Raw genomic sequence first — 27,641 nt, 5'->3', positions numbered from 1 at the left:
GGCAAGAAAGATACTCGTACGTCGTAGCTCTATGCAGACTCCATACTGGCTCTATGTTTATTTTCAAGAAATCGTATAGACAAAAAATAGCTGACCATTCTGCACATGTACTACATCTCATCAGATGATCATAGGTGGCCAGAGAATTTTCAATGATAATTACCTCCACGATACCTGCGATACTGCGCGATACCGCTAACTTTTGCCGTTATCCCGTTACCTTGGAAAAAGATGAAAACAAGTATCGGGTTTTCACATAGTCCACGAATCAGTCCAAAATGGCCGAAAGGCGAAAATTGTTCGACAGAGACAACCGAGATCGAGAAAGTTATCATGGATCAGATGGGGGGAAATTGTCAAGAGACACTAAATACGACGATCCTCCTAACTCCAGACTTTTCATCGTGTGTGGGAAAACGGTAACAGAAGAGGATTTCCGCGAATCTTTTGAGAAGTATGGCACCATAGAAGAAATATGGGTTGTCAAAACAAGAACAACTGGTGAACCAAAAGGTATTTATCGACTAGGTCGTTTTCTTTTGAATTATGCTTGAGCTTATCCGCAGTTCTTATAAACATGTACCGATACAGGTGTCGCTTACATCAAATTTTCCAAAACGTCGGAAGCTGCACTTGCAATGGAAGAAATGAATGGACGATGTATTGGTTCTCACCCGAGGCCTCTAAAAGTTCTCATAGCGCATAGGTATTTTATTTTTTAAATCTGTAAGACTACATGCTGATGAAATCCTGAAGTCTTTGTCACGATTTTATTTCTCTATTCTAGTCGTGATCAGGGGTCAAGGAGGGACATGAATGAGGAGGAGAGGTTGTTGCGGTTGTTTGTCGTAGTTCCTAAAACCATGACCGAGAAAGATGTGCGTGAGCAATTTGCTCAGTTTGGAGACATCGACTATGTGTCAATTGTCAAGGATAGAGTGACGAAAGAGAGTAAAGGGTTTGCATACATCAAATATCACAGGTAATGTGCCTCCTCCAGCTGTGATTTGTCTTTCAAAATATCCTATGATTATATTCTTTCCAATTCATACGATTGATTTATGTGATTCCACTAATGCCTCTTGGATTGATTGTGTATTACTGTCGTACCAGCCAAGTGATTTAGTTTCGCAAACCTTGAATAATTGTTTACAGAAATGGGAAAATATTTTGACTCTATCATGTTTCCCAAGATGTGTTCCAATTAATTTAGTGGTCCACTTTTTCTCTCATAACACAGCTGTCATCTCGTTAATGTGTGAAATGAAGTTTTTCCCACTTATTTTGTAGATGATACATTGCTTGAGAACGTAATGGAGAATTTTGATATTTTTTATTTTGTTTTACAGGCCTTCTCATGCAGCAAAGGCATTTGAAGGATGTGATAGATCATTCAAACCAGTGTTTGCGGAACCAAAACCTCAGAAGTCATTAGAAATGAATGAAAGGTTTAATGGACCACAAAATATTCCCAAAGGAGTATCTACCCATGATAATCCATTTCATCATTATGGTGAGAATTAGCGTTTTGCATATTGTATTTTCAACTTGTGAATCATATTATCCAGGTTGCAAAGGTGAACCTCATATTCCGAATGGAATTAATGTTTTCTTTGTTAACATTGTGTAAGTTGCAATTTCTTGAATCGGGCATGCATCCCTCTCTGTCCTTAGTACTGTAGGACCTGTATAGTTTATTTATGCTCATCAGACAATATTTCTTTGAAATACTCATGAATTTTCATTTAATTGTAGGCGAATGATTTCAGGAACCTTAGATAAATATTGGGAGACATTGTTCTGCTTGTCAGAATTATTTTTTTGGTATAAGCAATCAATGGGGCTTCAAGATACATAACTGGGAGAACTCTGGTTGTGCATTACTCTTTCGTTAATTGAAATACATTATTAGGAAGTTATGGATCTGACCAAAGGGGTACACCAATATGCAATGGCATTAAAAGATATTGTTAAATTATAGGCACTTGTCAAAGCACAGTCATAACAGTATTTAGTAAAAGCAATACTCTGTTGAATGTTTTACTGAAGAATTTTAGGACTGCCTGGAAAATAATAGTCTTTCACCCAGGCCTTAAATTGCAATTCACGAAATGAATTTGACAGATGAAATGAAAAGATGATTCATGAGGCTAGGTAAAGACAGATTATTCCATTTTATATACAGTGGAACCCCGATCTATCGTTCCCACGTTGATTGTTTTCTGCATTCATCGTTCGCCATTCCTGGTCCCAAATAAAGTTCCATGAAGGCAATATAATTTTTTCCTGCATCCATTGTTCCCCGAAGTATCGTTTTCCTGTATTGATCATTTGAAGATCATGGTCCCATCGTATAATTTTCCGGTATCCATCCTTTTACGAAAATGAGACGAAGTGTTTACCATGTGTTAATTTTAGCTAATAACGACAGACACCCCCAGGAGATTGAGCTACTATAGGGAGAAGCTGAGTACCGTGGGATAGTTACATTAGCACATTTCCCAGGATCCGCTATCCCCCTCCATTCAGCACTTGCCTCCCCCCTCTGAAGCTTTCCTCATCTCTGAAATTTAAAAAAAACGGTCCCAGCTTGTGCAGGGATCGTATTACGAAGACCTTAGCTTCGAAAAAAATATCAAGTTACAGGAGAACAATAGAAACGAGTTTCGTGCCCCCCCCCCTCCCTTTTTCTCACCCACTGACCTTTTTCAGCCTACCTACTTCAAAGTTCCCAGTTTCTGGAGGTCAACTGCTGCATGAATCACCTATTAGTAACTCTGACAGTTATTTTAGTATTTAAAACAAGAAAATAGTTGGAAAAATACAATGATGATTTCTGGCGAAACTCGATATCCTCGTAGCTGAGCTTCTCGGCAGTTAATGTGGCATTTTTCTGAAAACAGGATATCAGATTATAATCAGTTATCAAATTACGAGTTATACTATTAAGTCTCACTTGTCAGAGTTACTGAGGAAGGGATATCTTCTCAGGATATTTTGTTTCTCCCTGCTAACAATCCGAATTCATCTACTCATCTGGCACTACGCTTATTAGAAAAGAATGTGTAAGTTGCCTTCTCTTTAGGACAAAAAATTTCATGGCACAGTCATATGTTTATGCTTCAACCTCTGCAGTATGTTCTGCGTAAGACGTACGCGAAAGGATCAGTTCCGAACTTCACCTCGCACGAGTGGTTCCGTACTTTCCAGGGTGGGTTGACTTCAAACTAGCGAGTGTTTTCCGTGTGGGTTTAATAAAGTTAGGTTTCATTTTTATTAGTTTTACTTTTATCTGTCTTCAGACCATCGCCCTTCCGAAGAAACAAGTGAGTACTGTAAAAGATGGACTGAAAATAATTGAAAATGAAGAAAAGCATCTGGGATAGAAGTGCGTGAATATTGGAGAGTGCCTCGGGCTGTCCACTAGCACATGACGGTAGGGGTGGGGTAGAGCGAGCTACATGGTGAAAACAAGAAGTGGGATGAAGCCGAGGCTCAGGTGGGCATGCCACTGACGATTAACTCAAAATTTTTCGCGCTTTACACATCGCCTAAATTACATGAAAAATATATTTATTAGACAGGAACATTATAAATAATTGACTATTTTTGGCCTATATGATCCATCTCACAACCAATGAATGCGCTGGCGAAAGCGGTTGTTTTAGGCATAACATGCCCTTTGCTCTTGTGAATAAGTGTACTGGAAATGGTATTTCATGGATTTTTACATCAGAGAGAAATCCATAATAGCACGGTAAATGCCGAGTGGGGAGCAAATATTTTTTAGCAAGGTGGTGTGTTCCTTTAGGATATTTGAAAGGGATATTATTCGAATCAACAATATGACCTAAGTGTCTCGATAAAGTAATAGCATTCCTGTATTTGGCTAAAATATTGTTTGAATCCATTCATGAATATCATAATTATGTGCCAAAAGCCTGTGTTTCCTGGGACATAGGCAACCTAGGCAGACATTCCCACATCGATAGTTTTCCTGCATTCATCGTTTTTTTTCGTCCATCCCCCTGAAAAACAGTAGATCGAGGTTCCACTGTACTGCCTTTGTTCATCTACTTCCCCTTGATGATAAATTCTATGCCAAGACCCCAAGTGCGGTCGCCAAGACGTTATGTTGGTCCACGACATCTCTCCACAAAAAGTTGACTTTGCTAGATTTGATGATCATGGCATTTGTATAATTGAACTGCTGAAGCAATCTGAATGTGCTCAGGAGACTTGATAATTCTATTGAGTGATGACCTTTTGGTTATTTCTCTTTGTGTGGCAGATGGTGGGGTGTGTGGTGGCGAAGGCAGTTACACTCGCTTGGAGGTGATCGCATCCCCGCAGCTCAATTGGGACCAACTGTGGAGGCTCTTTGACCTCATACCTGGCCTGGACTACTGCCACCTTCATGACGACCCCAAGAATCGTCTGGTAAGCAAGTTTAAATATTTATTTCTCTGCCTTTGCCCACAATATCACAGGTGTGGTCTGCAGCTGGAAGAGAAGACAAGGCTCGTTAGCTTGTTTTTTATGCTGCTGCCCCATCAGTTTTCAAACCTAACAACCAGTTTGAGGTTGGAACTTCTCTTGGGTTTCAAGCCAAGTTTATGGGGTTTTGAAGCTGAAGTTTAGGAAAGCATTATCCTGTCCCAAAACCCTATAAGGGGTGGAGCATTGTTGCAAGTACCTACGTCTTGACTCAAATCTTTGAGTATTCGCTCTGCACTAATGATTTGGATTAATAGCTGATTGATAATCTGGATTCTCCCACCCAGGCCTGGCTCCAAAACTTCACACTTATGGCCTCCTCTAAAAGCACCTTGATTCTTGAAATTCTTATCATGCACTAATTATTATTATGAAGAAAGTTAATATTTATTGGTGTTTTGGGCAGTGGTTGATTAGATTTTGCCTGTCATGATGATTCAGAACATATCCAGCCTGCCATTTGCTCATCGCTAAACAGCCATTGGAGTGATAGAAATCCATCAGTCCTCGCATAGATCCGTGGTACATATTAAATTTTTCTAGCTGAAATCTTATTTAACCAAAGGAAACATAGGGGCTCAACATGATCACATTCACAGAACAGAAATATTGTTAGACTACTCCTTAATTGCGACTGCAAAGAGTAGAGCGAGATGAGAATAGCAAAATCACAGACGATATTTTGGATGGTTAGATTGTTACTGCGGCAAGGGAGTTAAATGAATTTCCAACAAATGGGGAATGGCAATCCCTCCCTATCTGGTATGGTATTTGGAGGAAGCGACCGACAGCTGAGGTCATTTGCGCCATGAGGGAAGGGTAGGTAAGGAAGGGTGGAGAGAAACCCGGCGTCGGCATTAGCCTGCTCTTAACGAAAGGTGCCAAGGGGACCACGGCTTAACGTCCCATCCGACAGACGGAGTGTTGCGCTTGAAATGTCCCCCACACAACATTCAAGCAGGGATCAGGCAGTCTCTGAAAATTCTCTGCTGCTGCCGGGATTTGAACCCAGGCCCAGCAGGTGGGAAACCAACACCAGCAACTACACCAACCCGATCCCCTTCCTGTCGCTGCCCCTTATTGTGCGCTTCAGTCTCAGCTACACTTGACGAGCACACCTACTGTCAAATTAAGGTATTAGGAGGTATACCACTCCATTAGCCTTGAAAGAATTTTACTCCTAAATTGGTTTTGATGGTAGACTCCTTACTTTCAATAAATAATACTATACCATTTTTCCGAACTGACGGCGGCTGGGTGGAAAATAGAAACTAGCCAATGAGAAGCGCTGCCCCTTCCACCTCTCCGTTCCCCTCCATCCCTTTCCCTTTTCCCCTCCGCTCCCCTCCATCCGGCCGACTGGCGTTGCCAGCCTTGGGAATAACGGTACTTTCAGGGGTGGCAGAACGAGTGCTGTGCGATCTCCAAAGATTGGGCTTGGCAACACTGCTAGCTGGAGAGCGATGTGCACTGCACGGAGTTCGGAGAGAGACTGCGGGCTCTTCCACACTTTCTCCTGTCGCTCTTCTGTGATTGGCTAGAAGAGTGGGTGGGTTTCGAGCACGCTCAAGGTCAGCCGTTGTCAGTTCAGAAACATGGTATTCCAATGGATATTTCCAGAATACCGTAGAAACTCATGTAATAGACGCACCTTTTATCCCAGAAATTGCAGTCGAAAATGGGGCGTGTGCCTATTACACCAATTTCTTATCTCCTCCCCCCATTACCCCTGGTAGTAAGTCCAAAGGGGAATAGAGTGGCCTTGTTATTAAATGTGAGTCAGTCATCTAAAACTGTTGGTCAACATGATACCTCCACTGCCAGCACGATCTTTTCCATGTTCACCTTGAGGAAACAACGCGATGGCGCGATGCTTAGGAATAAGAAACGCAAACAGGAGCATTGCTAAATACATCACTATGGGAGAAACTCTCCTGCCTCAGTCTTGTTTTTCGATACCTCCCCTGCAAATGCACTTAACTATCGCCCCTTAGAATCAAATTCACTCATCTTGGAGCCCAACTATACGAATATGCTCTACTAGCAATAGCCAGAGCACAAACGCTCACCTCCAAAAAGCTGCGGAGGTGAGCATGGTTTTTTGTTGTTTTGGTGCATTGATCTTCCACCTCAGGTTTTGATGGAATTGTTTTTTTTTGCATCGCATTGGTAGATTTGGATCGAATGATGTTGATCTTAAGAAACACCTGGAAATTCAATCCCTCCCCATCTATTTTCCTTGAGGGATAGCCATACTGACTTATTTGCAACTGTTTGCAATCTCGTGGAAAGGATAAGTCAGAGCACGGTGGCTCTTCATTGCAGTATGGTTGGTGATTGGTCAATTTAAAAACCTGTTCTGCAATGAGTACAAACTTTCGAAATATGGAATATGGTCCCAGGGAAAATATATGAATAGTTTTGCTAATAGCTTCACTGAAATTCAAATCAATCAAACATTCAGTTTGATTTTATTTCATTGAATATTTCAAAGGTGATGTGCTAAAATTGTCATTTTTTTTAATACACAAAATATGCTAAGCACATATGCCAGAGTGTCTTCTATGTTCATAATGCCATTGATGGTGTAATTTATTTTCTCAACAGTACAAAGGACATGCAACTGTGGTGTACAACACTCCGCAGTCCGCAGCTTATGCGAAAGAGAAACTCCATGGCTTTGAGTACCCGCCTGGCCAGAGACTGATTGTGAAACCGGATTATTCTCGGCAAAATGAAATCACCTCGTAAGTTTCATGCATGGCAAATTTGTAGTAAGGGATATTATTGGGCTAATTTTGGTGGCTGTTTCTAAAAGTAATAAGAACATTTTGTTTCTACTTATCAGTCCCAGGAGAGAAACTATTGAAAATTAAATGTATTTTTAATTTAGTTTCGTTTCACATGCCATCCCTGCTAATTGGTCACTCATACCTGTCATACTGAAATGTTTATTGACATCTTTTCTTGGAGATTTGAGGTAAAATGGGTGACTTGTACAATATGTTAGAATTCTACCAGATAAAGCCTGAATATGAGTTTTCAACTATCTATAAAACATAATTATTGTTAGTTTGTGATGAAATTGGTGGTGACAATATTAGGAGAAATGCATTTCAAACTTCCCAATTCCAGTCTTAATTATCAATTGATTGTAAATTAATCAATGAATATGGCTGCTGGAGTGCATGTTTTAACACAAGGTGAGTTTTTGAAAGTTATAACACAATGTGAGAATTATGTCATCGTCAAAGTAGTCTTCTATCAGCTGCCACGATTCATTGCACAAATCAGTCTCTTGCCTGGATTATGCCCTCTTGCCATTTCATAGTTTATCCTGGTTCCTTTATATCTCGCTCATTCATCTCCGCAGGACGTTTCGGCACAGTGCCATGCACTCTCAGTCTCCGAGTCAGTTCTCGAGGATGCCACCTCCTCCAAGTGCTGCCTCTGCCCTGCACCCTCCCTCCCTCGGCTCGTCTGGTGCTCAGGGCTTGGTGCCGAGTGGCGCTGACATGCCATTGGCCCACCACCACCTCTCGCATGGTGGTGCTGCCGCCCTTGTGGGTACACGCTCTGCCAATCTACAGACGGACTTGGTGGCCCTGGTGGAGACAATTGCTCAGGCCACGTCGTTGATTCAGGCTGCAGGCCTCTCAGGAGTCATCAACAAAGCAGCCGGCCTCGGCGTCTCAGCATCAGCTCAGGGTGAGTGACACATGCCGCAAACATGTATGGTGCCCTCGTGGAGTGTACTTTAGGGCTATGGTGTTAGCTCAGATTTATAAATTCAACCTTGCCACCAAAGTATTTATTAAATATGAAAATGAACTTTTATGGGTGCAAAATTGTATTACCTTCATTGCAAATTGAAACAAAAACAACTTTGTAAATGCTGCTTTAAATATATGCAAGTTAAAGATTTTATCTTCAAAATGAGTGAATTGCAAGATCAATATTGTAGAATACATAAGCTAAGGTTGATCTGGTTGCTTGTAACGGTCATTTCCCTAGTAGAGCTATAAATAACACACTCTTCAAAGATGGTGATCAAAACAAGACGCCTCAGCCTTCTAATTCCACAATGCCTGGATGAGATTTGTGCCACTGACCACTGGCATACCTGGGAGTATGGATGCTCTGTGAATGCAAACTCCTTTTCACTTTGACCTGAATATTTCAGCTGCAATTTTAGAGAGACCAATGTCAATGTACAGTAGACATACAGCCAGAAATATGTGGTGCAGGGTGTAACTCTGTGGTGTGTGGTAATATGTTGGCGGGTGGATCAGATTTCAGGGGACCATGGCTCATAAACGCATGGAGGTATGCCAATGGCTTCACTTCCAAGTTTAAACTGGACTACAGCAAAACTCTTGATTAGCCGGGCTAATGATGAGGAGAGGCAGCACCGTGAAATACAAACAATCCAAACTTTCACTTTAATTTCTTGTAATTTTCATAATTCGAGCAGATTAACAATCTATTATTATTTACACACATTGTCTGTTATTTTAGATTGCTTTTGGAAATCATTTAGAGCTTTTTTTCCTTCCTGTGATCTTTTTAGGGGTGATAGTAGATAGTAGTAGATGGTGATAGTAGTAGTGATAATATTGGTGATGGAGATGTGAATTTACTCGTATTCTTAACGCTCCATATAATACCTGGTTTCCGAAAATCACGCACCTGTGACTGCAATGTCTCGGATGCTTGGAGAACAGAAACGTGGAACTTCCGTGAAGGCAACTGGCACGCAATCAATCCATCGTGCAGCAGCAGTTATAGGAAACCAGGGCTTACAGTAAATTGTGTATGCAAACGAGTTCGTGGCTATGACTCATGCCATCTCTTCTTCCACTTTCCCCGCTGCCTTCACTTCTACTATTCTCTTCCTCTCCAGTCTGACCTTGATCAGTCACGGCGTAAACAAGCCTGATTGCAGCAAAGTCTCTGGTTCCTTTGGGCGGTATTCAATCTCTTGAGTGGCCACGGCAATAATTGCACATTTACGATATGAAACACATGTTTAAAGATTGTAATAACATTTTTCTTAATTTATGATTGGTTAACCATTGAAGAATCTTCTAAAATTATTCAAGAGTTGAAATCAATTGATTTTGGCGTGACTTGGTTGGAACAATCAGATATTCATGGTGAAGCAAAAAAAAAAACAGGAAACTTTTATTTGCTGTCAACTAGTTTCGACGGCTGTGGCATCATTCTCAAGATAAACAGTTTGTCTTAAGAATGACACTGTAGCCATCAAAACTAGTCAGCATAAAATAAAAGATTTTGGAACAGTACTGGCTTTTTTGCTTCAACGTGAATATTCAAGAGTTTTTTCCCTGCCCATGATCGTCGTCTGCAATGCAAGAACAGATGTCCTAGTAAACTTGAGATATATTTTGTCAACAATTAAATAAAATAACTCAATTTTATGAAGGGGAATGTAATGGATATAATAAGCCCGGTTTAGCCTTTCATTAAAATACAGATATCCTGGAGCTTTTGCGTCGGATTTTATTTTATATAAATATTGTGGAAAATATCAAAGGCGTGTGAACTCATGCACAGATAAACCGCAGCTGGATGACCAGGAGTCTGCTGTAGTTGTTTTTCAGTTCCAAAAAAGTCTAGTAGTTGTCCATTAGTAATTGTACCCTAAGGGTAAAGGTTCCCTATATTTTATAGTAAACAAATTTTATATCATGAATACAGTAAGTCCTCAAATTACAAACATTTTCGACTTACGAGATTTCAGAGATGCAAACAATCAAAAAATTCAAGAGCGCATGAAATATCAAATTTGGCACCGTTGACGTTGGCTAATGCAACACAGTGTGGCGTGAAGGAACTCGCTTTTTGGGCAGAGTCTAAACGAAGTATCAATTTAACTGCTGTAAAGTCAGGAACTGCTCAGCATTTTGCACGTTTTTCCTTCCCTTCACGTTTGAAATTTTTTTGGCTCCAACCGTGATTCTCACACTGCTAGATCAGTTCATCAATGTTTTTTAACGTAAAATTGTAATGCAGCGTTGCATTCTACAGGATAACTACAGTTTGTTGCCTTGCTTACACTTTACAACTAATGAACAAATTCAACTTACGAACTTGGACTCGGCCAACATCTTGTTCATATGTCGAGGACTTATTGCACAAACTTCACTTTGATATTTGGAGACAAGGAATACGTAACTTCTCAGAAACATAAAGGGGCTGCCATGTGGACACCCTATCAGAGAAGTTCTCCTATTTGTGATTGCATATATTCTGCCTTATCAATGAGACTGTCTTTCCTGGTCCATAGGTGATGTTCATGGGGTGAGCAAGGCCTCGTCGATGGGAGAGACATATGACCCTGCTTACTGCTCGGCCAAACTGCCCCCTCCCCAGCCCCTGGCACCCATAGACTCAGATGTGGCTCTCCGGTAAGAATTCTCTTGCTTTGGACAATATCTACTTCCACTCTAAATTTAATGTGGCATGATGACTTCATGGTGTAGTCATTACATTCAGTTGTTGCATTTGGTGTTCTTTGTGGTAATTAATTGATATTGGCTAGGAAGAGACTGAAAACTAGTCAGTTGCCATTTTTTATTACTATTTCATTAATTGCGCTGTATTTTTATTGTGCTCTGGGAATTATTGTCATCAATTCAATTTTTTGATACAGATTTATGTTGGCTACTATATTCCAGTCGCTACTCTTGGAAATTTAAAATAGGCTATATTGTAAACATGTGCTTAATGAGTACAGATAAATTCAACTGGTTAAATGAGAATATGCTGGTGTTATTAGGTGTAATGATACTGACTCCATTGAAGTCTGCTATTTTGAAAAATAAAAGTAGACCATTTATAGAGGCAGTTATTCAGCAGATGAAGATTATTTCCTCCTCTATTCCCTCCGCAATTAGCTGAAAAAGATGTATTCCAGGGCTCACGTGGCACTTCATCCGTTAAAATTTCATCCTGCTCATTTCATGATCCATTGTAGCTGCCACTCATCATTTTAACTTCTTGTCAGAAAGATAGAAGGCATGAATTTTTTAACCATGTCTGAAGTTGTGGCCTTTAATAGTCTGATGCCTTGTCATGACGTACTTGGGGCATCCAAGAAAGGAGTAATAACTGTACATAAATGTGCATTTCAGCATGTGAGTGTCTAAAATTGTATCCGGCTCGACTTTGTGGAAGTTCTTTATATCTGTGATAAAAAGAAGAACACAATGGTAATTTCCACACTTTTAATGTCACAACTCCGCAACCGACCATGGTTTCAACACGTAAGTGCATTTCAGCATGTGAGTGTCTAAAATCGTATCCGGCTCGACTTTGTGGAAGTTCTTTATATCTTTTTGGAAGATTTATATCTTTATGGACTTTGTGGAAGTTCTCTATATGACCTTGAAAATGACACGTGTTGAAACCATGGTCGGTTGCTGAGTTGTGACATTAAAAGTGTGGAAATTACCATTGTGTTCTTCTTTTTATCATGGATGTGAGTGTCTGTTGCAGAGACTGTTAAAATTCATTTTATAGTTATGTTGTTTAGCATATGATGTACAACATAACTATGTATAATTTCATGTTAAATTGAAATTATCCACGATCATTTGTGAATGAAATGTTCAATAGTATGATTTTAACAGCTTTAAATATTTAGGAGTCCATTTATCTAAGAATTTAGGATGGGGTTTAAACGTAGAGCACACAATCAAAAAATCTTTTAAAGTATTGCACTGGGTGATGAGAAACCTCAGAGGAAGCACTAGGGCCACCAAAGAAATGGCCTATACAACCCTAGTACGACCTACATTAGAGTACGCATCTCTTATCTGGGACCCTCATTTTAAAGGAGAGGTCAAGAAATTGGAGAAGGTGCAGAGAAAAGCTGCTAGGTATGTGTTGGGAAAGCATAAAAAAACGGAAAGTGTTTCAGAAATGCTCAGAGTTCTAAGGTGGGAGAGCGTACAAGAGAGGAGGAAAAGAAGCAGGCTATGTGGCATGTTTAGAATAATGAGTGGGGAAAAAGGATGGAAAGAATTTGAGAAGGACATATCAAAACCCAGCTTTGTTGGAAAAAATGATCACCAGTTCAAGATAAAGTGCCGATCCCAAAGGACAAATGCGAAGCAGTTCTCCTTCTTGAATAGGACCATAAGGGACTGGAACGATCTACCAGCAAAACTATTTGAGTCCTTCCCGAAAAATTTACTCAGTTTTAAGAAGCGGTTGAAGAAGTAGGGACCCAGGGCTTTTTATAATGTTTTCTATTGTTATTTCAAATGTTATCTATTGTTTTTTCAATGTTTTCTATTGTTTTCTTTCATCATATGTACATGTTATCACCAGGCCAATGGCTTACTTGTAACAATTTTAATAATAATAATAATAATAATTTAAGCTATCAGAGTGGCAATATGCCTCTCAACAAAAAAAGCCATAATAATGGCTGCGGAGTGAATTTTTGGGATTATTTAACTATTTTATGTAATAGCAATACTCCACAATTGCGAGTAATTTCTCTGTTCCTAAGAGCTGTTGCCTCCCACAATAGCAGTCTTCCACTGTACAGTAAAACTTCGATTTTATGCACTTTGATTTACATCATCTCGTTATTTTGCAGCAACACTCAAGTCTGGCCAGAAAGCGCTGGGAATTGCGTTGGTGAAACTTTGATTTTACATCTTTTCTTGATTTTATGTAGTTTATTTGATTTTGCATAGCCATAACCCCAGCCCCAAAGAGGCTGATGATCTTGATTTTATGCAGTTGTCTTTTGACCTCGCGAAGAACAACCTCAGTATTGAAGATAATTCTGATATCAATTTCATCTACGTATCGTCAAGTTTCTTAAAGATTACCAATGCCCACATTAGGGTTTAATAGACCAAATTAAAACATAGGTATCGCATTACAATGCGCATCGAACAAAGCTAGATTTATAACAGCGACGGTGCTTTCCATTTACAAACCATGTTCCTCCAAATCATGTTCCCACGTAATTACTTCAGATAATCCGTGTAGTAATCACATATGATTGCGTAGTCAGGGATCTAAGGTCATCAAAGCCCCACAACAGTTCATATCGTCTCCGCCAAATGGTAATGACATAAGAAGCTTTCAAGGTAAAACAAAGTGACTTTCGTCTTACTGTAAACTCTGTTGCTGATTATCCAATATTAATTCCAGATTATGGGCGTAGGTTTGGCAAGTGTTCCTCGCAAATGTTCTTCTTTCAGCTAAATATGAAATTCAGTATGGAAAAAGTAATTGTGCTTTACTTGATCATCATTTTTCAAATGATTTTTTAACTTTGCATAAAAATTTCATTCGTATCCATTCGTCTCAATATGCAGTGTTCAATTTAACTTTTAATTACAGGTTATTTATTGTATGCCAGCCAACACCTCCTCCCATGTATGCATTGAAGGATGTCTTTGGTCGATTTGGAAATCTTATTGATGTCTACATATTATCATGGAAAAGCTGTGGTTATGCCAAGTATGCCTCCAAGGAATCTGCAGAAAATGCTATTGCTGTAAGTCTGCTTTACCTATCAAGAGTTCTGTATAGTGAGCCAGCTAGCTAATAGTCCATCGGATTAAATGCTGTAAATTCTGTCTCAGTAAATCTGTCTCTTCATAGTTGTGGTTTAGAATTCCCTTATTCCCTGTTTTTTGCTTAACTCCCTCCAATGCTTTGTACCCTAGACAAGTTTGAATAAGTGGTGTCTTGACGTCATTCTAAGCCTGCCTATGTACGTTCCGAATTTTGTCCCAGAGTCTTGCTGTCTCCATTAGTGATCAATTTTACCATAAAAAATCTTTTAAGTAGTACTTGACCTCTTTTACTGTTATAAGTTCCTTGAAATGTGTGGTCATGCTTTGTTTACAAATGAATAGCATGCCACCAATTCTAGGGTACCATTACAGAAAGAGGATATGTGTCCCATACATGCCAGTTGCTCAAAGATACTTGAATGGCATGCTCATATAAATTTTGTGATTTTCAAAATTATTTATCGGAATAAAGCTCTAAAATGTGTCAAATGGTAGCTATCCTTGCTTGCAGTGCTGCTTCATAGATGAGACCTAGGGTTCAAATGAGGATGCTATTGAGGCTAAGAATATGAGGTGGAATCTCTGCTCTTCAATCTGTATTGCTGGCTCTCCTGCAAATATCATGTCCCTTTTTTATATGAGTCATGGTATGAATGGCCTTTTTACGTGCTATCCTGGTCTTGTAATGAAACAATGTTAAACTATTAACTAGGGATGGGCGGATCCAGGATTTTTTTCTGATCCGGATCAGATACTTGATTTCAGGTGTCGGATCTTCAGATATTGTTGGATCCAAATGCATTTTCAATGGCCTGCTATACAACGAAGTAATTATTCAAGTTACTTCTGGGTACATGCATTCAAAGGAATGTTATTTAGAATTCCATACACATTTTCATATTTTTACTGATAAAAAGTCATTTTTATAAGCTTTCAAGTTATTTTTTAAAAACACTAAAATCTGTACACGGCTGCAAATAAGGGAGTCAAGGGAGAACATGTCAGATCTTGCTATTTTGTGATGTCATTGCCTTCAAAGTGGGACTGGGCGAGCTATGTGATATATACAGTTGGTATTTCCAGGCCTTATCTTCTTGTTTGATGGTGCTGATGCCACACTTTTTTCTTTTAAAATTGTGCTATTTGGACAATGTTGAATATTGCTGGCTGAAATTGTTGCATAACTCCTATGAGAGCTTTGAAGCAATAGGGTTCATGAGGACAAGAATCGCAGTGCAACGGTGCTTTGGATGAGATGATCGGAACTCTTTCCACTCCCTATTAAGGCCGTTTTCCATGGTACACGGAATTGCACAATCTGACGTACGTGCGAAGGCACAATCAAAATTGCATCGTGTAAAGCGGTGAATTGCTAGAACACATGCGAGAATGCGTGGACGCGAGACGGCAAAATAGCCCCTGTTCTAATTTCGTTCATGCATTCGCGCGATTCCACGCCATTTTAGAAATTAATGCAGCTCTAACCTGCGCAATTCCGTGTACCGTGTAAAACGGCCTTTATGCGACGTTGCATTCACTGAAGAATAAATTTAAAATTTCTGATTCAGATCCGATGCTTTCAATAAATTTGAATCCAAAGTATCCAGTGAAGGACAATATCCGTGGATATTTGGATTGGAGGTATATGATCCAACCAACCGTACTAATTACAGGTGTATCTCCTATTTTGGTTTACAGACGTTGCATGGTCAGGAGATATGTGGGTCACGGATGAAGGTAATGCCAGCTGAACCAAATGAGAAAGCTGACTCATCCAGGAAAAGAATCAAAGTCAGTGTGGACGATGAATGAGCTCTAAGGTTGGTTAACTCAAACACTTATAAGCTAGTTTCACTCCATATTTTCAGAGTTCTAAGAAAAGGAAAGAAAAGTTGGTAATTCACATTCTGATGTCTCTAGGAGATAATTTCAGTTGAGGAGAGGTAGTTCAAAAAATTTATTTTTTTACTTTTATTTATTTAAAATATGTAAATGGAATCATAAAAATGAATATATTAGTATGGAAACCAGCGATTAAAAAAGAAACAGAAACTTTCATCATTATTTAGTGTAGGTCGTCAAGAACGGACACACACAATGATTATATTTATGAATTGAACCTTCATGTGGCAGAATAACCCAAAATGATCTCCATTGTGCTATTGTAATCAGTTTTAATTTATGCACGTGTATGTACATTTCAGTGGCAACCTCTTGCAGCTGCTGAGTAACTTTTTGCGATAGTAAACATTTCATTTTCAAGGTATGACCTTACCATCTTTTAACCAAAGAAGAACTTTTTTGTGTTTTTTCTTCATTCCTTACATACTAATCAATGCAGAGATTCTTGTGTTGCAGAGCGAGTGGACAGGGCCATTTTGAAACTCTGTACACACGATCACGTAAGCGCTAAGGGCATTTGGCTCTGATGGTTTGTGCAAGACAAATGCATCTCAATGTGCTCCACACATCTTATATATCTTCCCTGCTGCTGCTGTCTATATTTTTTCATTCATTCATTTTTCTGTTGTTAGAAATTAACACAAGATGAACTGGGTCAGCTGACGCAAACAAATACTTACAGGATGTCATTCCACTGTATTTTGCCTGCTTCTGTTACTTTTAGGCAACAAAGGTGTATTTCTATATATTCTGGAAGGCTTTATGTAGTGATTAGTCTGAGTCTAATTATGGTGATGTCGTTATCACATGTGCCGTTTCTTTTTTTGTTTGTTGAGCCTGTGGCAGGTGAATCCCTTCCCCAATGTGCACGCTCATTGCACTGACGTGTGTTTTCTCCCCTTCGCAGCTTTATGTTGACAAGGGGCTGACTGAATGAAGATTCGTGATGACGACTTCCTTACAACAGTGTGACATCTTGTACGAAAACTACTTCCTTTGAAATTATGGACATGTGAGACGACTTATTCACAATGGCACTGGTGAACTTGCAACAAATGGATGCCTTATGTGTCGACTGATGGACAATTTCGATACATCTCACTTCGTGCAAAAATGAATGATGCTGTGACTATTGTTGAATGTTCAGTCTGGACTTGATTTATGTGTCACTGCCGACCTCTTCAGTATGCTGTTGACTGTTTGACTATTATTTTGGATTCTTAGATTTTCTATTGACTTTTTTAATGACTTAAAAGTTGTTACCCATCAAATGGTTGTTAGTAGTCATGAAGTTTCCCTGATTCCCTGATTCCCTCAAGTGATTTTTATCTTGTTGTGATTTATGAAAAAGAGTATTGTTACTATTTCTTTTAAAGTTGGCATATGCACATATTTATGTTGTGGTTTATTTTTGGTGTTGCTTTATTATTTGGCATAAATTACTAATTCATGTTAAATCTTGTATTGTTTTGTAGTTATAAATACATATGATAGATCTATGTAACAATTTTCATGGTTGTAATTTTATGCTGTGAATTCCCATAATGTGTGACAATGTCAATTCCTTATTTGAGAGACAAACTGACGGACCATCTCGTGACCAGGTAAGACTGAGGCTTAGAACAGAAATGGTGAGGAGCAGTGAGACCGAAAATGAGGGTTTTTTTTTTTTCAATTATATTTTAGTTATTTTGAAATACTTTCTGAGAATCCGTATCCAAGGATTCCGAACCATTTCTCATTCCTCTCTCTTTGCTTATACACGTATGTGTATTTACATTGATTATATTTATTCACTCCAATTATGCAGTTATTTCCAATGACTGTGTGCCAATGTCTGAAATATTATAGAGACAAGAGGCCATTTCTTTTGCCTCTAGTAGTCAAGTCCCTAAATAGGCCCCAGACGAATGACACCCACATTAATGACATTTAACTGCGACAGAGTTCAAAGAAGTATAGACTATAATAGTCTAAGAAGTAATAGGCTCATTGTAATTGTACCTTGTTCTCTTTCCATGCCTCATCATTCTGATCCACAAAAGCTTGCCATTTTTAGGCTGTGTACATTTGTAGAGTAGTATGTGTAACATGTCTTCTTCATTTTCGTTGATTGTTAAAGATTTAGGCTTGGACATTAGGTATTATCATAAGAATGAAAAATAACCATCTTCACAAAAAAATTGCTGAAATGCAAAAAACATACTTTATTTGACAAACTTGGCTTCAGAGCGAACCGAATTCAACAGCATTTAAAGTGCAAAAACAAGAAATCCAACGAAGCTATTACAGTTCATTGATGAGCCTCACTTATTGTCTTTTTACAGTTTCCTATATTGTTAGCTATAATTTATGTTTAAGAAAGAAATGAAATTGTTTAGTAATTTGCTTGAGCTAACTTCCATGTACATATTTTACTTCTGTGCCCATGTCTCTGATACACTTGCTGATGGATAACATTCAAAATGTTAATCCACTAATAGATTCCTCTCCTCCACCCTCAATCGCTATGTTACCAATTCAACCTCATATCCTTTGCAAACAGGATTGTTTTACAAGAATTGCTCGGTTTCATGCTATTGTGGTGTTTCATATCTACATCAATATACTACCCCACAAGCCGCCTAAGAAGGCATTTGCCAGGGGGTGTTAGGAAACCAGCCATCTACATATAAAAAGGAAATGCTCAAACAAGATTATGATTAGCATTTATTAAAGTCCTTTGTGGTTCAAGAAGTTCCTCGATGAGGTGTATAACTGGAAAATATCCCAGGTTGGGCACACACAGTAAAAGACAAAAAGACTCACAAAACTAAAAATTTTTCGGTTGTACCTACCACCTTTAGAGTTATGACAATGACAATGTTTTTATCAAATCCCCTACTATCACCTTCAGACAACCAGCAAACCTTTCCGATTTATTCCGCGCGACAAAACCCCTTACAAAGGTCAGTCATTACTCTCAATAGTATACCTTTGCCCTGCGGTCGTCCCAGATGTAAGACCTGCCCAATTTTCACCCCACCTTCTATCCCCAGTCATCTCGTCTCCTGTCTACCACCCCCCTTGCTGCCTCTCGTACTTCCAGGAATGTAATCTACCTTATATAATGTTGCTCCTATATAGCTAAACTCTGCTCAACCTAAGAATAAACAACCACAGGGCATCATGCACTTCTCCCCACTTTGCATCCCTCCCTGTGGCGAAACATGCAGCCAATCATGAGCGTCCATTTATGATTGCCACAGTGTTTTAGTTTTGGCTTCCCTTCCCCCCACAGATCACCCTCAATTCCAGTGAACTCTTCCACCCTTAAACTCAATTCAATTGAATTAACTTATATTTGGCTCTTTAAAACATTTCATCCTCCCGGATTATCATCAGACATCAACAGATAATCCCTTTAATTACCTCAGCCCACTCTTTTCCCCCCCTGGACTCTCCTCCCCACTATTCCCCCTTTCTCGGCTTTCCTTAATCCTTTACCATAGTCTTTTTCCTAACTGTGAGGAAGGTGGTAGGTGCCTCTGAAAATTTATTTAGTATATAAGAGGATATTTGTTGGTCTGTCTGCAATGTGTTTCCATATGGCATCACGGATTGTGACCTAAGTTTGTACATAGATGCATCTCATGCTCCCAAACCTCGTAGTGCTACATATGGTTGTATCCGATGCGTCCTTTGCGTAGTTTTCTCATTACTGATAGTTACATCATATCATAAAACTTCAACTTCTATGGTTGTACATCCTGGCGGGTAGGCACACCTCTTGACTCGCTCAAAGGGAAAACATCTCCTCTAGGGGCAAACGTATTTGTTGGGGTATGCGTTCACGCAACGATTTTGGACTACACATACATATGGACACATAATAATCAATGTTATGGATATAAGCTGATCTCTTGTGAGGTAATAAACGGAAATCATTTTTTCCATTGTTCAGTGTTACACATGTATACCATCATCATACCTGCTTTGTTCTTTTGCCTAAAAATCCTGCCATGTGACCATGAATTCCAAGTTTCCCACTTCTTTGGGTACTATCCTTCCTGAGCAACGCCGGGTGGCCTGCTAGTGTAAATATAAAACACGAAAAACAGATAATACGTCAATGACTGGTTGTCATACTAGTTCTTAAGTTATCTTTTCCACTCACTACTGAAGTGAAAACCATCATCCTTATTAAAATTTTATTAGGCTATATACATATACATACTGCCATGATTTAGATATGCATACATAGCTGTTATGCAGTGCTCTGATTTTCTAGGAGGATCTTTTACCTTGTCTTGGCATCAAGTAATCAGTGGTGGATGAATTCTGCCGTTGCATAGATTCCCCCTCTCCCCCCAAAGCCTCGGAGAAATAAAAAAATTATTCAAAACTCTTGTCTAGTTTTGACATATAATAACTGCACCTGCTTAAAGTTAAATTTTAAGTGGCAAAATGATGTAAAATGTATTTCCAGGCATGTCATTTTTCAGAAATTTTCCCAGATGGATAAATGTTGCCATAGGAGGTCACTCCCCCAGGCCCTCCATCCTTCCTGAAGCATATTCTTAGTTACCCCACTGCAGGGGCGCAGCTAGGAATTAAGGCTAGAGGGGGTTTTAGGCACAACTAATACTTACGGGTGTGAGGGGTATTGCATACCCATCAGGGGTTGCGGGGGCCCTCTTCCCGAAAAATTTTAATAATAATGTTTCAAAATGGCAATTTTCACAGCTTTCTGAGGGATATTTGATAAATCCTAACACTATTCCATAAGTAATACTGATCCAAATAAGTAAAATGGATTAAACTTAAAAATTTCTCTGAGCTCTGTGGGGGTTTTAACCCCCAAAACCCCCTTGCTGCACCACTGCCCCTCTGGTCTCTTTGATGTAACTAGACTCACACACACTCAGAATCTCGTACAATCGAATTTTGTTATAACAACTTCTGAATATCCCTGGAAAATAAATTGTAATTATAACTAAATCTCACTATAGCCAATATGCAGCTAAAATCACTTCTTTTTCCAGATATTACTGCACAAAAAAGTAGAGAATTTAGCTTTTTTACACACATCTATCCAGAAGTAAATGCATCATTATTTCAGATCCAAGTTAAGAAATAATTTTATCAGAATCAATGTAGCCGATGTACAACAAAAAAGCCTCGGTATTCTGTGGCAACAGTGTGAAAAGACAAAATTTGATTCCTATACATACTAATATCGAGTATGTATCTAAATTTTGCCAAATAGGTACTAGTTCTAGGCATATATGTAATGGTCAAAATGATTGCTCCGCAAATGAACAAACGCTCCAGATTGTGCATCAGCAGGGCAGTTGAATTCATGAGGAAATTCCCTAGCTGGAGGGCTCACTTTCGATTTGTACTGGATGATCTTCCAATTCTAGGGAAAATTCTATGGCTGGAGCGCCCACTCACCTTCAATGCACTATTATTCTTAGTGAAAGTAAAAAATTATTTTCCTATCAGAGCTCTCGCTGAGCAAGGAAGCAGACAACTGTGTAGCATACTGCATTTATCTGAATATAGTCCCCCCCCTTTTTTTTTTAATGCTCCAGTAAAGGGGGGGACTCTATTCAAATGAACTTTTTCAATTTTTCCTGAAACTAAAGCTTCAAAATTAAGGGGGGGACTATATTCGAAGAAATACGGTACTGTTGGTCTGCCTGAGTATATTAGTCAATTGAGTCCTATGCAGTAGCCAAGATGTTATCTCAGTAGATCTTCTGACCATGTAAGCAAACAACTGGGATAAGGGATGTCCACTCTCTCGTTAACGCTGGCAGATTATCATCTCTTCCTTTTCTTCTTTGGATTCATTAGATTATTTATTCAAGTATCAGACATTTGTTGGATGCTAACATATAAGCGATATTTGGACATGCTACGCTGTAATTTCTTTGGAAGGAGTGCTCCTAAAAAGGAAATCTAGAAAAAAATCAACATACAGTAGACTCTCGTTATTACGAAGTTCACGGGACCGAAAAACCGGAGGTTCGTAATAACGAAGTTCTTAGGAACGTTTCTTTTAGGAATCGTCGAAAAAACCGGATAGAATAAACGCGATTAAGTGACGCGGAAATATATATAAACAGGAAAATTCGTTTCAGATTCAGCATGCGGCATGACGTAATCGAGGTTTGATATCTTCCCCAGTACAGTAAGGCCGATTTACGAACTAGGTGCGTTCCAAGACCTTGTTCCTAAGTTGATAAACCTACATTTGGACATGCTACGCTGTAATTTCTTTGGAAGGAGTGCTCCTAAAAAGGAAATCTAGAAAAAAAATCAACATACAGTAGACTCTCGTTATTACGAAGTTCACGGGACCGAAAAAACCGGCCACCGAGAGTTGTCCGATGTCAGGCAGAATGGTCTAGGTCGGGGCAGCGTTGCCAGGTAAGAAATTGAAACGTCTACAAAGGGCTCCCAGAATAAAGGAGACGGAAAGGACAACGAGCGTGAAGGACCTAGTGGATGAATCACTTGTTTTGGGGATTTGAAGAAAGGGCATGTTTTAGTGGATCAGGCTTATTTCGCTGCGCTTTATGAATTTGACAACGTTGTATGACTAGGCGATTGTGTGAGGTGTGTTTGGGGGACAGCGATTGACTGCAAACCGTACTGGCGAAGGGTTATCCGCACCTCCTATTGTGCTCTCATCGGACAACTTTCGCTGGCCGGACTGTATGCAAGGCATCGAAGAGTACGGTTACCATGCAGAATGCAACACTTCACAACAATCGTGCACTAACTCACGATTGTGACGAATTGATCTAGCTGGGCGTGCAACGCAGCCGGAGCCGAAAAAAAATCGCTCTCCACGGCAAGGAACAACGGGCGAAACGCTGAACAGTTCCTAACTTCACACCGGAATGAATGATACTTTGTTCAGATTATGCCCAGAGTACGATTTCCTCTACGCCACACTGTGTAGCAACGGCCGAATCATAAGGCTCCAAATTTGAAATTTTTTAATGCTGGCATCTCTGAAAGTTCATAAATCGAATGTGTGTTGGAAGAGAACTAACTGTACATCAAATTTACGAGCTGTAATGAGTCTGTCACCATGATTCCCCAGGAATGAAGCTTATCATATGACGTTGCACTTATAGTGAAGAAAGAACCATAAATGACACTCACAGCACACAAAGAGAACTTAAACGTGACATGATTATTAAAACTTATGGTAGTGAATATCCATCTGAATGCCATAGATTATGCGTGGAACTTCGTAATAGAGTTCATTTTGTAACCGCCGGGACCGGGACTGAGGTTCGTAATTTCGTAAAAAGGAAAATTTCGTAATAATGTTTCTGTTCCTATGGCTTGGATAGGCCTTTTTGTCGGGACCAACGATTTGCTTCGTAAAAACGAGACCTTCGTAATTAAGTTGTTCGCATTAACGAAAATTCTGTAGTAGTAATATCTGTAAAACTTCCCATGAGTAGGCCTCATAGATTATCATACCCTTAAACTTCAACAACAGATGGTGCCAGACTACTTACCTCGCTTATTCCAATCTCTATCATGTGGATGTGAAGTATGCGTTTAGTAGTAGTTTAGCAGTTTTTGATGTTATTACTATGCATATTAATACTGATAATGTTTAAAAAACTGTGATGAGGTCATGTTTCAGTGGGTACTGTAGCATTTGATATGAGTGGATTTAGTGCTCTGCCAGGGTTACCGGGTTATGTGGACTTCTGGGTTATTGTTATCTGAGTTTCCTGGACTCAACTGTACTGTTAACAAATTGTCTGACATTATAGACAACTACATTCAAGTTACTAGTGTTGAAATGTAGATTACAACACTACCAAGAACAAAATCCTACAATTCCCTAGTCATGTTATGATTCCGTTTTATAAAATTGATGACTGCTAATAATAATAATTTATTCCATCCTGGAGACATTACAAGGATGTATTGGACAGGTCAAAAATATGGAAAGATGAAAATGGTACACAAAAAAAGTCTCTGATTAAAACTGCAAGAAGTACTCTTCCACACTGTAAAAACACTTTGACAATAGGAATTTCCTCAGCTGGCATTTAAATCCAGACAGTGCTATTTAATTAGGTCAAGATGTGTGATTGAAACTTACACCAATGATGTGAGTAGTAAATGTGCATAACTTTGGCTGAAATAGAATGACTAGCTTCTTAGAAATTGGTAACCAAATTTGGGTCTTTGTTTGAACTTTGGTCTTTATTTCCTAGGTACATTTTCTGAATAATTTTGATATTATTTAAATGAATTTCTAAAGTTATATTTTGGCATGAGCTCCTTGGCTCGTTAGCTAATGTAATCCAAACAGATAGTTCTGTTGTCTGAATGTAATGATAATAAACATCTTTACATATGTAATTGCAGATATTGATGTTGTGCTTGACACAACTAACTGCAGCAAGAATGATGGGGGAGCAGAGGACTTTATTTTAGAGAATGAGTGGATCCTATGTCATGGTTTAACACCTTCAGTGCGGAGCACGTCAACTGACGTGGTCCCATCGAAGCCGAGATACGGAGCATGTCAATTGACGTGCTCTGCCGGTCGGGCCGGGAGCCCTTTCTCCACCTCCGTACATGACTAATATCCACTTCTGAGTCTTCCGATCGTGTGTATGGCCTTCAGCAAGCTTCCCTCTTTCGAACTGTGAGTGCCGTTTGTAAAAGGCAGTATTTGAATGGAAGTTATGGTACGGAAATCTTCCTCTATTTCTCTTTCTTATTTTAACGGCCGATTTTAACGACTTTAATGAAAATCGGGCCTACATTGAATGCGTTAATGGGCTGAATTCTTAATTCATATTGGCTTCCTAAAACTTCTTTGTGCAAGATGGATTTGAAAGTATATTATTTTCCTTTGGAGTTTGACGGATTCATAATGTATTCGCTTAGATATTTCAAGAGCAGCACAAATGAAATTAATTGGACAGTGAAATTACTATAAGATATTTGAAGTCCTCGATGCTTTGCCATTTTTGCACTAAAACAACTTTTCCAGGCCTTTTTGATTTATATAGTTACTGCTTTAATGTTTCAGTCAATTCATCACCATCGGCAGTGAATCCAGGATATTATGACCAGGAAAGCAGTCAGACATGTAAGTAAGCTGCAAGAAAAGTAGTTACAGTTGAGGACCTCAAATCCGGAACTCAGAAACCCGGAAAACCAGAAATCCAGAACGTTTGAAAATTCTTCTGCATAGGGTTTCGACTAGCCACCTCGTGGCACCACTCTCTGAGCCTTGTTCTGGGATGAGTAGGAAGTTAGCACATGCTATGAACATAAGCTAACAACCTAGGCAGGGACACAGGGATCTCAAACATCGAGCACAAGAGTCTGAATGCATTTATAAATTAACTGATTAACAAAGTATACCACGAAGACCAGAAATTCAGGAAAACCAGAAATCCAGAAACCCTTAGGTCTCAAGCTTTCCGGAATTGAGGTCCCCAACTGTATTAACTTTATTTGTGTTTCATTTAACTTAGGCTTGGTAACTTGTCATTTATTACATGCTACACGAGACGCACAGATGCCTGCACTTACTTTGGTAAAATATTCTTATAGATAAATTATTTGTGCAACTACAATTCAAGCATGACACCATAAGGACACCCTCTCTAAAACATTAAAGCCATTTTTGGTGCAGGCTACAATAAAGGTTTGCTCTAAACTCCAGGTAAGGAAGGCCTTTTGAGCGACTGTCATGCTTTATTTATTTACCCTCTATTCTCATTCTGCTCTGGGCTTGTAATTTGTTTGAATCTAGAAATTTTTTATTTTCTTCTCATTCATCTCTCTCCAATACAACATTGTGTCTATGCTACTTGGGTAGAGTCATTTTATAAGCTGCCTTGTGAGCTATGTTCTATTCTTTTGTACACAAAGATTTTACACGTAAATTCTCTCTATGCCATCAGGTTCTCCATCGGTTAAAAAGATTTATTTATGTGATTATGCTTCAAATGTATTTTTAAAATATGTATGTTAATAAAACTCATAAGAATTGAATTTGGAATTATTTAAGCAACATTTTTTGCCCCCTTCCACTTTGATGGTACTGCTTGGAGCTCTTCTATTTTCTTCTACATGATTTTAAACTGTGATGAATGAATTTTTTTAAATTCTGCTATTTATGGAAATATTTTGACCAAAAAGATGGACCTCAACAGTCCATAATCAGAATGAGCATGAACCATTGTATTGGAGATTCAAAGTAGTGGTGGATGATGATGTGATTGTGGGTGCAGATTTAGTAATACACATATGCCCTCTTAAAACCCTGTTAATTTGAAATACCACCTCACTGAGTGGGCAGTCCTAATAAAAATAGCCAGAGAAATTGCATGCTAAGTGTTGCGAATAATTCAAAATACCACTTAACATGTAATTCGAAATCTAATTTGCCTTGCAAAACTTGTTTTTACTAGGTAATTTGAAGTCATCCTTGGCATTGGTACATTTTTAGGGGTCAGAAGCAATGATTTTGAAGTGAGTTATGACGGCCCGCTCTTTGAAATCAACTTAATTTTTTAATGAGACTATTATACCAAAATCAAAAATCTCACAAGTAGGTATGTACTTCGCTTTCTCGGCCTCTCGGTATTTGGATATTTTCTTTGGACATTAATCTTGATTCGTTTGGAAGAGAGACCAACAGAACCATTGGCAGGCTGATAATCAACTAGAGAATCTCTTACCCACTTACTTATTGATCAGATAGGGGATGGCGAGCCTTCGGCATGGGTGCCGAAAGTGGCACGTGGGGCAATTATGTTGGTACATGGTGCCAGGAGGGCACGCAATTCAAACATGTTTACTCTTTATGTCAACTTGGGCTCTCGATCGCCAAAGGTTCACCATCCCTGGCCTAGGTGCTTCTCCACTATTTGCCCTTTCAGTTGATCTCATAATTCCATCACTGCATGAACCTATCTAAAGGGTCTCCAGCCTTCCCCCCCTCTTGCCCTGCCTCAATAGTTAATTGCCTTCCCTTATTTCTCTCTCCAGCACCAATCCTCTCCCCTCGTTGTCGTGACAGATTTAATGTGATAAGCCTAGACAACTTAGAGCACCATGAATTAAGGTTTAGCACTTGATGTCTTTACCGTCTCAAATGAATTCGCCTTGATCTCTAGAGTTATCAGGTGAAAGGAAAAAGCAAGCGTTTTCATCCTCCAAAGAAACTTAATTCAAGGCCGAACTAACTAAGCCAAAAATTATTGTAGTAACCTAAGTTAAGTCAAACTTTTAGTGTTTCATTCAGGCCCGTATGCCAATGACATGGAAAAGAGATCCATATCCCGCATTGACATAGAGTAAGATCAAAAGTAGATCGCCAATTGCCCAAAAGTTACTTAGGGCTACAATGCATACCAGTTATTTCCACTTCTTATCATTTAAAGCTTAATTGACAGTCACACGGTGTAGAAATTGATGCACCTCCGCCCTCGGAAAAAAATATGCCCGGATCTCTCTGCATACAAGTTACACTACATACATTTGCTCTGCGCAAAGGTTTCAATTCATACTCCCAATGATGAAGATTTTCCATCATGAACTGCCCTAAATGACTTCTTTCTTATGCCTATAGATAGTGTAATGGTTCAGACACCATTTTACGAGGTGCATTCATTTCGGCGC

The 27,641-nt window shown here is 39.2% G+C and overlaps 1 protein-coding gene across 2 annotated transcripts; it reads left to right on the top strand.

Moving 5' to 3' along the window:
- Positions 1-191: 191 nt before the first annotated feature.
- LOC124164228 (RNA-binding protein 45) lies at positions 192-25,185 on the top strand. 2 transcript variants are annotated; one of them, XM_046541464.1, is made up of 11 exons: positions 192-513; positions 592-706; positions 788-982; positions 1,350-1,513; positions 4,292-4,440; positions 7,105-7,244; positions 7,871-8,205; positions 10,808-10,928; positions 13,888-14,044; positions 15,765-15,886; positions 25,036-25,185. In XM_046541464.1, the coding sequence occupies exons 1-10, from the start codon at positions 279-281 to the stop codon at positions 15,876-15,878; spliced, it is 1,725 nt and encodes a 574-aa protein (XP_046397420.1). In that variant the 5' UTR covers positions 192-278; the 3' UTR covers positions 15,879-15,886; positions 25,036-25,185. The 2 variants fall into 2 exon arrangements, with proteins under 2 accessions (XP_046397420.1, XP_046397419.1); XM_046541463.1 differs by lacking the exon at positions 25,036-25,185 and adding an exon at positions 16,876-17,479 and having other exon boundaries at positions 195-513.
- The last annotated feature ends 2,456 nt before the right edge of the window (positions 25,186-27,641 follow it).

This window comes from Ischnura elegans, chromosome 8 (assembly GCF_921293095.1).
Source record: "Ischnura elegans chromosome 8, ioIscEleg1.1, whole genome shotgun sequence".
NCBI lineage: Eukaryota > Metazoa > Arthropoda > Insecta > Odonata > Coenagrionidae > Ischnura > Ischnura elegans.
The sequence above is the reverse complement of the archived record's forward strand: the minus strand, read 5'-3'. Positions and strand labels throughout refer to the sequence as shown.

Coding starts and splice junctions, on each gene's coding strand:
- LOC124164228 (XM_046541464.1), top strand. CDS start 279: ATGGCCGAAAGGCGAAAATTGTTCGACAGAGACAACCGAGATCGAGAA. Junction 983..1,349: donor GCATACATCAAATATCACAG/GTAATGTGCCTC, acceptor TTTGTTTTACAG/GCCTTCTCATGCAGCAAAGG. Junction 10,929..13,887: donor GACTCAGATGTGGCTCTCCG/GTAAGAATTCTC, acceptor TTTTAATTACAG/GTTATTTATTGTATGCCAGC.